General features: G+C 39.8%; 1 protein-coding gene across 2 annotated transcripts in view; it reads left to right on the top strand.

Annotated features, from left to right (window-relative positions):
- The window catches only part of MYOM2 (myomesin 2), a 261,629-nt gene that overhangs the window by 190,909 nt on the left and 58,442 nt on the right, over nt 1-12,278 (top strand). For both annotated transcript variants that reach the window (XM_029595753.1, XM_029595751.1), the window contains 2 exons: nt 11,101-11,245; nt 11,510-11,569. In XM_029595753.1, the coding sequence (XP_029451613.1) occupies nt 11,101-11,245; nt 11,510-11,569 (205 nt within the window). The remainder of the gene's footprint in view (nt 1-11,100; nt 11,246-11,509; nt 11,570-12,278) is intronic.

The raw sequence follows: 12,278 nt of genomic DNA, 5'->3' as shown, positions 1-12,278 counted from the left end.
AAAGAAAAAGGAACTGATGGCCTCTCTGGAGATTCCGCCACTGAAGAGAGAGGGCCCAATAGCCCACTGACCCCTCTCCTATCCGCAGGCAGGCACCTCCTCTTACCCCTTATAAAAGTCTCGAAGTCTGATAAGGATAGGATAGAGTGAGCTTTCCTCCCACGCCACTCCAAGCTTTTCCAAAAATAGTGCCAGCTGAGTTCTTGTAAGACTGTTCCACGCACAGGGGCAAAGTGCTGCATTTCTGAAAATGCCCTTAGCAAGGCATCTCCTGTTCCTATCAGACTTTGGTCCCTTTGGAAGGTGTAAGGCAGGAGGGACTGTCTGGGTGAGGGGGAGACAAGGGATCTGATGAGCCATTGGGACCTTTCCTTTTAATTGGGGGGCATTCTGTTGCTGGACATTGTACCTGTTCTCTTAATCCCAGAGGTATGGGGATGGGGGTGAGAGATAAAATCCCTCTTGTTAACTGGTTCTTAAAGGCTGGTTTGCAAGTTGGATTTGAAGACTTTCTAGACCTGGTAACAATCTAAAAACAGGACCTAGGCAAATAGTAAGTATGGATCTGATAAAGTCCTCTTTGCATATGCTACTCCACTATTTACATATGATTAAGCACTAATTACAAGGTTTACATATTCATGTGAGGGAGACTGTTTTAATGAGGACATTAAGGCCTTTTTGCATAGCATTAGACTTTAGTGCATTGGTTCCTTATTTCTTGTGAGCTAATGTACAATGTATTTATTTATTTAAATCTTTTCTATACCGTTGTTAAGAAGGGTTCATCACAACGGTTTACAATGGGGCACATAAAATAAGGATGCTGAACTATATTAATTTACACAGGTGCCATAATGGTTCGGTACATAGTTTTCTAAACAATATAATTGGTTTGTGATACAATACTGTCCAGGAGTTTTCAGTTTTAAAACAATGCTAACTTTAAAAAGTGTCACTTTATCTTATAGTGATGGACGAGAAGATAAAGCAAAATAAAAATACAGCTACACACATTATTTGTTCGTACCTCTCACTTCGCTGGCTTCACTATTTCCCCTTCTCTATTTGATAGGCTTGCTATAGCCTATCAAATAGAGAAGGTTTTTAATCCTTTACTGAAGGTTTTGCTGTCACTTTGCAACCTTAACTCCAGTGGCATGGTGTTCCACAGTATGGGTCTTGCCAAGAATAGTGCTCTCTCTCTTACTTGTGTTAGTCTTGCTGTCTTTATTGATGGGATAGTAAGAAGTGCTTTGTTAGCTGATCTTAGGTTTCTGTTTGGTACGTGTACGCCGAGGGCTGTGTTAAGCCATTCTGCTTTTTCATTATGTATTAATTTATGTATGATGCAAAGTGTTTTGTATTGTATTCTTTGCTCAACAGGTAACCAGTGTAACTCGGCTAGGGTTTCGGTGATGTGGTCTCTTTTACTTTTTCCGGTCAAAATTCTTGCAGCAGTGTTTTGTAGAATTTGTAGTGGTCTGAGTGATGTGTATACTACCTAGTAGTAGGGAATTACAGTAGTCGGTGCTTGTGAAAATCAAAGCTTGTAGTACTGAAGAGAAAAAAAACATTATTATTGTTCTAAGATTAATCATTTAATTCTGTATAGTGTTTTTACCCAAAGCAGGGACTCAAACCTAATCAAAATTTAATTTATAAAAGATAGTTTATGGGTAGGTTAAAACTAGTTTGTGAACCCATTATTTTCTATAAATTGGCTAAAAAAACTGTGGTTGATATTCAGCATCACTTAGCTGGTTAAGTTCCAACTTAGCCGGCTAAATGGTGCTGTACAAATATTAAGCTGTGCTGAGTCCCTCCATTTAGCCAGCTGTTTATCCAACTAAAAAATTTGAACATAGTAAATGACAGCAGATAAAGGCCTAACTAGTCTGCCCAGTGCAATTTTATGCACATCTATCCAAAGTAGATCAAATTCCCACATAGAACTCAATATTCAATCCCACTATATCCTAGTTAGTGTTGCAACTGCTGCTCTGTTCGGTGTAGGTTAGATTTTGGCTACAGGTGGTTAACAGATTTAACTGATAACCTTTGATACAAATTCATTAGTTTTAAGGGAGCAGCACTTTATACCTTTTGTGAGAGTTTTATTTTATCAGCATAAGTATATAACATTTTATACGGTAAATATGGTTTTGTTTTGAATTTCTAAATTTTACAGAGCAAAGCATTGTTATGAAAAATGAGCATTAAATGGTGCATTATCTCCAAGTCAACTTGCACTGGACAAATACACAATTCCAAAGTAATTAACCTAGCTGAAAGATTAATTAAGCCTGTTTTATTTCACCATTGGCAGGTCACATTCCTGCAGAAATTCAGGACCTGTCTCACAACACAGCATGGGGAAATCCAACAACCCCGGCAGGCAAATGACAGGAAAATAGAACCCAAAGGTAACTTCTGGGTATATGAAGTATGTCAGCAGTAAGAGGGTAAAGTAAGACTTGGCTTGCCCAGATTCTTTCAGAGAATGAAGTTGGTATGACATGCTGAGCATGGAACTCAGTCTTAAGCTAACTAGTTCATAGGTATATGAACTGCAACAGTTAAAGTTCTGGGGATGAGAATCCCCTGGGAAAAAGTTCCTCTGAGAAAAATCATTTGAGAATGATTCCTTAGGAAAAGGTCCACATTCTGTATAGTTCAGAGTCTTTTCCCTGCTCGGAACGTCATTGCATATTCAGTTCCATATGATCCAAAGTAGATCTTGATTGGATATTACCACCATCTATAAACACCATCTATAAACACAGGCTGCTGATGACACTGCTGGTAATGAGGTTCATTAGTGGACATTTGCTTAACAATACCTGCTTCATAGCTCATTTTTATGGTTAGATACAAAGTTTTCACCAAGGACATGCTCAGCAATTCATTGGTCCAAGGCATTCTAGTACATACGGGCCGATTCTGTAAAGTCCGTGGGAGAGCGGGCGAATGCCCGCTTTCCTGGTGCGCGCACAGGCCACTTGCCTGTGCACGCAATTCAGTATTTAAATGAGGCCCGGTGGTAGAAACGGGCCCAGAGCAGCGGCTGTCAGTGGGTTTGACAACGACGCTCAATTTTGCCGGCGTCGGTTTTCGAGACCGCTGACAGCCACGGGCTCGGAAATTGGACGCCGGTAAAATTGAGCATCCGGTTTTCGACCCGACTTTTTTTACCCTTCGGGACCTCCGACTTAATATCGCCATGATATTAAGTCAGAGGGTGCACAGAAAAGCAGTTTTTACTGCTTTTCTGTGCACTTTCCCGGTGCCCGAAGAAATTAGCGCCTACCTTTGAGTAGGCGCTAATTTCTGAAAGTAAAATGTGCGGCTTGGCTGCACATTTTACTTACTGAATCGCGTGGGAATACCTAATAGGGCGCTATTAGGTTCGGCGGGTTGGATGCGCGTTTTCCGCCCCTTACTGAATAAGGGGTAAGGGAAAACGCGTGTCCAATGGCAGGTTAACAGTGCACTCCGTCGGAGTGCACTGTACTGTATCGGCCCGATTGTGAGGTATAGACAGATGTCTGATAGGGAAGAACAATCATAGTTTCTTCTCTTCAGTAAGATTCAAGTCTCATATGAAGTTGACAAAATCATCACATGGCTGAAGACTCCATGTTTTTGTTACTTAGGCCTGACTTTGGTTCAGTCTGTGTGCATGGCTACAGGTTCAGGTTTGATTATGCAAATCCTTGTTTAGGATCACTGGCTATTACCCTCAAGGCGTTTACACCATGTCTTCTAGGAAGCACTGTGCAGCCACATTCCTGCTACCCTGGGCTGCAACTGTTATTCAATGAAGGTTGCCCAGTGCTTCATTGCCATTCTCTTTGTACTAGGGATCCTCTGTATTTATCTCATGCTATTCTGAATTCTATCACTGTCCTTGTCATCACCACCTACTCAGGGAGGGCTTTCTAGGTATCCACCACCTTTTTTGTGAAAAAAATATTGTTCCTGAGCTTACCTACTTAGAGCTTCATATTGTGAACCTCCTAGTTCTATAGCTTCCTTTCCATTGAAAAAGCTTGGCTTCCTGTGCATTAATACCTTTCAAGTATTTAAATGTTTCTTATCCTCCTGTCTTCTCTCTCTTCTAGGGCATATATTTTAAATTCTTCAATTTCATCTCATAGGGCATTTGATATGTTTATTTTTTTATATGTGATCTGTTTCTTATCAGGTGCTCATCTCTGTCACTGAAGAGAGCCTGAAATTATTCTATGTGGGAGAGATTTCCCAGGATGCTTCCGTAGAGTGTGATACCACTATAGAAAAAACAAGCATTGTCTTTTCAGGTTAACTGAAATTTAATAATGGCCATTAGATGTCAGATTGTTATGGTGAACTTGGGGAGAAGTAAGTACCCTGTATTATGGCGACTAAGTGTTTTGGGGTGAAGAGAATATGGTTCTTTAAGGAGGTCAGGAAACTAGATCCTGCAGAGGTAGTGTTGTCCCTCATTATAAAATAGATAATTTACGATTTTGGTGGGGAGTTGCCATCATGGATTAGGAATCAATAGAGAGAACCCATCCAGAGAGAGGGTTCAAACCAGAATGGTCTCTCAAGTGAGAGGGCCCTGCAAGGGACTTTCCCCTCAAAGGGAAAGGCCCAAGGCCATAGAAAATTATTTTCTCAAGGAAGCAGCCAAGGAACAGTGAGTCTGGGACCCAACCATAGACCTGAAGATGGAAATGGAACTTGGACAAAAGCCCTAGGTTAGAAAATAAAGCTGAAGTAGAGAAACGCTGAAGGGCAAAAGCCTGGACACCGGGGAAGTTCTTGGCAATTGCCTGGATGAGAGCTGGAAGAAAAAGGTTCTTGATTCTTTGAGAAGTGATACTGAGTAACAGGAAGTTAGTACTGAAATATTTGGTGCTGCTTATGTGGTTGGTGGGACTGTGATATTCATGGTCTCTCACAGAGAAGGGACACTATCTGATGGCAAAAATGATGGGAATATGAAAATTGTATCTTACTTATAGTTTTGTTAGCTGTTGGACAAAGGAGGGGGTAGAAGACACTGTAAATGTGAATTGGTTCTCATTATAAGGGGACAACTGTTTATACCTGTACTTTTCTTTGTCTCATTTGTAACTACCTCAGCTTAGCTGTTTAAGCCTATGGCTCTGACTTAATCAGTAATCAGAAGCAAAATCTAAGACGGAAAGAAAAAGAATGGAGGAAGAACTCTAATCCCCTCACTCTTTCCATATACAAAACTACTCTCCACCAGTACAGATCAGCAATACTTCGAACAAAAAGAGATTTCTATGCTCACCGCATCCACGATATGCTGTATGATGCGAGGGCCCTCTTCTCCTATGTTTCGGAACTGACCAAAACAGCTCTTCCTAACATCCCTGACGATACAGCTCAATCAAAGGCCAATGACCTGGCCTTATTCTTTCAAAATAAAATCACCAATACCCTGGCCAGATTACCTGTCAACACAAATCCTACTCTTCCGGACACAGTTCTCCTACCAAACTCAGACATAAGATTGGATTCCTTTGATTCAACCCACACCTTAGAGGTAGAATCGCTGATAAAAAGAATGAAACCTTCGACCCACCCACTGGACCAAATACCCTCCAAGTTACTGATCCTCATCCCAGAATACATATCCAAATATCTAGCTGATATCATCAATTGTTCCTTTACACAAGGAACATTCCCGGACGCACTCAAATTGGCCACGCTCAAACCCATACTCAAAAATCCAACCTGGACCCGGAAGACCTCAACAATTACCGTCCCATATCAAATCTCCCATTTGTATCTAAGATCATGGAGAAAATTGTAAATAAGCAACTTTCAAATTACCTAGAAGACCACAATATACTTCACACGTCACAATATGGTTTCCGAAAAGAACACAATACGGAAACCCTCCTCACCTCCCTCCTGGATCAACTATATATTGGTTTTGATAAAGGACAGTCATTTCTCTTAGCCCTCCTCGACATCTCTGCGGCTTTTGATACGGTAAATCACAACATCCTCCTAAACCGACTCTCAGACATAGGAATTACAGGCTCAGCCCTCAGATGGTTCGAATCTTTCCTCAGTAATAGAGGCTATAAGGTAAAAATTAAAAACATGGAATCACCTCATACTAATGCTCCTTTTGGCATCCCCCAGGGCTCCTCCCTATCACCCACCCTGTTTAATATCTACATTCTCCCCCTCTGCCACCTACTTTCAAACCTCAAACTCAAATTTTATATTTACGCAGATGACCTTCAAATTTTAATCCCTATATCCAAATCATTGGACTCAACACTCAAGTTATGGAACGCTCATCTACAAACTATAAACCACTACTTATCCAGCCTCAACCTTGTGCTCAACACTTCTAAAACCGAACTCTTACTAATTACTCCAGAAGGTAGTCCCATACTTCTCCAATCACAAAATATTCCACATATATCACACGCCAGAGATCTTGGAGTCTTAATCGACAGTCACCTTAACCTAAAGCATTTTATAAAACACACTACTAAGGAGTGCTTTTACAAGTTACAAGTACTCAAAAAACTCAAAACCGCTCCTATTCCACTACGATTTCAGATCCGTCCTCCAAGCCATTCTGTTCTCTAAGATCGACTATTGCAACTCCATCCTGCATGGTCTTCCAGCCTCTACCATTAAACCGCTCCAGCTGCTACAAAATGCAGCGGCAAGGATTTTGACAAATACCAATCGGAGAGAGCATATTTCTCCTATTCTAAAAGATCTCCACTGGCTCCCAGTAAACTTCCGGATCCTCCATAAATCTCTCACAATCATTCATAAAAATATCCACCATCAAACCCCGCTTGATCTGTCTCATCCTCTCAGACTGCACTCGACAGCCAGGCCTTTAAGGGATGCTTACAAGGGATCTTTACACGTTCCTACAATCAAATTAGTGCACCACGCAAACATCAGAGACCGGTCACTCTCTATAGCAGGCCCTTCCATGTGGAACGCCATGCCTCCGGACCTCAGACTGGAGACTTGTCTAACAACTTTTAAAAAGAAACTAAAGACATGGCTGTTCAGCCAAGCCTTCCCCACCACAAACTCCATTGCCTGATCTAGAATTGTTCACCACACATCTCTGTAAACAAAACTTTTCCAAATTTTTCATGCCTAATATCCATTAAAGAGAGGTTGGCTCCTAGCCCCCTCCACTGTATATAGTATTTATTCTATTTTATTGCACTTTATATATTTATTGCTCCGTTCACCCCTTCTTTATTTTCCTACTCCAAGTTAAGGCTTCCTTGTTATAATGTAACTGTATGCTCTGTATCTCTTGTTGATTGGTTAATTGTATATTCTACTTAGTTCATTGTAAACCGAATTGATTTGATTTGTATCAAGAAATTCGGTATATAAAAGCCTTAATAAATAAATAAAAAAATAAAAATAATAAAAATATGTTGGTTTGGAATAAACTAAGGCATAAGTTCCATTTGCTGGTATTTAAGGAATGAGGAAAAAAGAAATAACAGTCTGAGAGGGCTCATGGAGGGGTCCTTAGTAGGTGAGAACCCTGTCCAGCTAATGTTGCCATTTCATTCTAAGTAGTCTCTGGGCCTGGGTCCACTAAACCATCTGCTTGACCCAAACTCCCATTGAACACTAGTATCCCTGAGAGACTGGCTCTCAGACTACAAGCAGTGCCAGACCCTCTCAACATTTTATGTGCTCACCCCATCCAGGGGGTTACAGGTATAAACCATGCACCATTTTGGTTTCCCCTCTCCAGACCTTCTCTAGCCTTTCTATATCCTTTCTGCGATACAGCTTCCACAACTAGAAACAGTACCTCTGGTGAGACCTTATCAAGTATCTGTAAAGAGTTATAATTAGCTGTCTTTCTCTACTGGTTATAGCTCTCCCTATGAATCCTTCACGCTCAGACCATCGCCTTATCACACTGTTTTCTACCTTGAGATCATCTGACACTATCATGCCAAGGTTTCTCTCCTGTGTGGTGTATGTCAGTTCTTCACCACTTACTGCATACTGCTCCTATTGATTTCTACACCCCGAGTACATGAATCTGTACATTTTGCAATTAAATCTTAATTACCAAGTGTATTAGACCACTCCTCAAGATTTCTTAGATCATGTTTCATTCTGTTTACCTCCTCAGGGGTGCCCATGCTGTTGCAAGTCTTTGTATCATCTGCAAAAAGGCAAACTATTCCTTCTAACTTCTTCACAATCGCTAACAAAGATATTAAACTGGCACTAGGACTGATCCCTGAGGCATTCCACTTACCTTTCTCATCTCAGAGTGAATTCCAATTACCATCATCCATTGCCTTCTATCACTCAACTAGTTTCTAATCCAAGCCACTACCTTGGGACCCAACCCAAGGCTGCTCAATTTATTAATGAGCCTTTTATGCGGGACAGTATCAAAACCAGTTAAGCCAAATAACTGAGGGGCAGGATAGGTAGTTCTGAGGCAAAGCTATTAATCCGGTAACTTAGCTGAACATATCTAGTTTAGTTAGCCAGATAAACCTAGGACAATTATTTGGCTGTCCTAAAGTAAGCCAGATAAATGTATCTGGCTATCTATAAAATAGAGAAGTATATTTAACAGGGCGGCTCTGCCGCTGACTATCTCAATCAAGTTAGCCAGATATGTTTATCTGGCTAACTTGATCAGGCAGATGGTGGCGGAATATTGACCTCAATGATTTTAAGAAGTCTGTAAATTTCAGACTTCTTATTTGACAGTGAAGCACATTCACATCGAGATTATTTGAAGCTCTAAATGATACAGAAATATATTTAAACCTAACCTAGAGAATGCTGTGATTTAAATTGCAAAAATGTAATTAATCTATGCCATGGGCATTACAATTTCTACTTTTGCAGAAGTGGCATAGAAACCTAAATGTTTACCTTTAGGCAGGTATGAAGAAAATAGTGGTTTGATAAAAATTACTCTTCCTTCTAAAACAGATTTAATAAAATCTCAGATTTTATAAAGTCTCACATGAGAGACTCCTCAGGGAATTACAAAGTCACAGGATAGGGGGTAATGTGCTATTGTGGATTGGTAACTGGTTAAAAGATAGGAAACAGAAAATAGGTCTAAATGGTCAGTTTTCCCAATGAAGGGAAGTGGAGTAGTGGAGTGCTCCAGGAATCTGTACTGGGACCAGTGTTGTTTTACATATTCATTAATAATCTAGAAAAAGGAGCAATGAGTAAGGTAGTCAAATTTGCAGCTGTCACAAATGTATTCAATGTAGTTAAAAAATTGCAACCTATTAATGATAGCAGAAAAAGACCAAATGGTCCAGCCAGTAAGGTTGCCAACTGGCTCCAGATTTTCAGGACAGGTTGATCTAGTCCTGCTGTTATTCCCCTGCAAGTAGTACCTATAGTCTTGCTTTTCTTAGGGACTGCAATAGGGAAATCAGAACAAATCCCTGTATTCAGTGGAGTAAAAACAAGACTGGATCAACCTGTCCTGAAAATCTGGAGCCAGTTGGCAACCCTACCATCCAGTCTGCCCAGCAAGTTTCTTATGTTAGTAACTGCCACTCCAGTTACTAACGTAAAGGATAGTAAGTTTTGCTCTGTGTAGGTTTCCACCATGCGTTTTGTTAAGGGTAGTAACTGTCGTTCTGTGCAAGTTACCCCCTAGCCTTATGCTAATGATGTGTTACAAAATCTGTGTTAATGCTACCATTAATGCAAAAAATTAACTATACTTCTAGAGAAGCAGATAAAGTTTTTGCTTTAAAAGCACTGAGTTATACACTTTTTAAAATTTGCATTATTGCAGTGCTTTAATGTGCTATTTACTAAAAGGTATAAAAACTTTACAGGGTAATTTTAAAACAAGCGTGCATGCGCTCATCCATGCACGTACTGGTACATAAGCTTGAATATGCTTGAATTTTAAATCATGTGCACACTTATGCATGCAGAATTTTAAATATACTTACCGTGCATAAGTATGCTACTAATTTTAAGAGGTTACTCGAGCAAACCTACTTTGCATATCTCCCGTAGTACTTTGCCGGCTTTAATGCGTGTATGTACGAGGATTTTACAACATGCTCGCGCAAGGGACATTCCCTATTAGTCCACCAGTTTGCTCAATCAAGCTCGAGGTCATTCAGACCCCTCTGGTTCTTCAACCTGAATGCTCCCCAGTTGTCGCGGACCCTTCATCCTATGTAACCATCCCTAAAACGTGAGATCTGCAGACTTGATCCTCATCAGAAGCAGCAATAAAGTTATGCGGCTAGCAAGTCGCTGCGTGCTGTGGCCTCCGGTTTTAAAATATTGAGTTATGTGCATAACACTTGGCCCTCCCTGGAATGGAAATGCCCCAGCCATGCCCCACCCCTTCCCCATGCCTTTATTTTTTGCTCACACGTGCATATATGCACATAAATTGCAGCTTTTAAAATCGTGCATATAGGGGCATTTTTGTGAGAGCAACACTTTTTTAAATTCAACCCCCTTAGTGAACAAAGCATTAAAAACATTGCAATTTCATGTATTTAACAATATGCATTATCATGAATGTTTAACAAATTTTAGAAAACAGGCTTCCTGATCATTACTAAGCTATTTTAATGTTTTGTATAGGTGGGTATATTTCCTTTTAATAAGTCCATGTATGAGCTAAAATCCACCACGTGGGCCCTGTGCTAGGATTTTTGTAAATATGCAAGCCAAAAATATTGTGTGTTTTCTACATAAGCCTATATATTAGATATTGCTAAACATTTTAATACCAGATTGAAATTATTATTTACTTTACCTCATATAACAATATAATAATTCAAATTTACTTTAGGTCCTTAACTGGGAAATTATGCAGATCGTTATATTATTATTTAGCAGATAGGAAAAACCTATTTTCAATAACCTGTAGTGAAAATCTTTGATTCAGAGATACTCAGATATGTAGCATTACAAGAGAATATTGATGAGACATACTGTAATAATCTATGTAACCTCAAAAGCAAGAGGGGATTGTAATAAACTATAGTTTGAACATTTGAGTTCTATAATTTTGTTTCTCCATTTTATTTCCAGAGTCATAGAATTAAATATGACAAATCCACTGGGATTATTGAGATGGTAATGGATAAATTTACAGCTGAAAATCAAGGCACCTATACTGTACAGATCCAAGATGGAAAAGCCAAGAGCCAGTCATCATTAGTCCTTATTGGTGATGGTACTGTTTGTTTAGTCATGATCCAGCGATATAAAATGCTACATCTATTGTTGATTTTGCAGAACATTTAGATTTTACTAATGCCTTTTAATAGATATGGGAAAGAAAGGCAGTAGTTTTCATTTTCTTGGCCTGTCCCTATAATTCAGCATTGACTCACAGGCGTCAGGAGATACCATGTGACTTCCACCACAAATTAAAATGCTTTGCTTGATGTATTACTCTTTAAAAATGTTTTCTCACAGCACTCTTCTTTTAACTTAGCATTCAAGGCTCTTTTGGCTGAGGCAGAGATCCAGAGAAAGGAATATCTCAGGAAGCAAGGTGAGATGAGCATGAATCAGTTGTGATTAATTTGTGGAGAGAAGCTCTGCCATGGCATACATTTTGTTCTTATGTAAAACTACCTGCGCATGGCACCACAGTCTCTTCAAGATTCACTTATTTCTTTTTTTGGATTTAGATCACACCTTTTCATTGGTAGCTCAAGGCAAGGTACATTCAAGCACAGTAGGTATTTGCTTGTCCCCAGTCACTTTACATTCTAAGCTTTACCTGAGGCAAAGAAGGATAAAGTAATTTGCCTAAGATCACAAGGAACATCAGCAAGATTTGAATTCTGGCTTCCCTAGGTCGCAGCCTGCTGCTCTAACCAATAGGCTACTCCTCCACTCAATTTCTTATAGTCAATATTTGCTGTCTCTGTGCTAAAACAGAAAATAAACTCTGTAAGGCTACTTTATCAAAAAGGTAGCATAACATTACTATTCCCATACTAGGTCAGACCGAAAGTCCATCAAGCCTGGTATCCAGTTTCCAACAGCAGACAATCCAAGTCACAAATACCTGATAGTATTCCAAACAGTAAATAGATCCCATGCTGCTGTTGTGCAGTGATAAGTAGTGACTATTTCTTCAGGCTACTTGGTTAATAACAGTTTATGGACTTTTCCAGGAACTTGTCCAAACCATTTTTAAATCCAGCTATGCTATTTGTCTTAACCACATCCTCCAACAATGAATTCCAGAGCTT

This window comes from Rhinatrema bivittatum, chromosome 3, assembly GCF_901001135.1.
Source record: "Rhinatrema bivittatum chromosome 3, aRhiBiv1.1, whole genome shotgun sequence".
NCBI lineage: Eukaryota > Metazoa > Chordata > Amphibia > Gymnophiona > Rhinatrematidae > Rhinatrema > Rhinatrema bivittatum.
The sequence above is the reverse complement of the archived record's forward strand: the minus strand, read 5'-3'. Positions and strand labels throughout refer to the sequence as shown.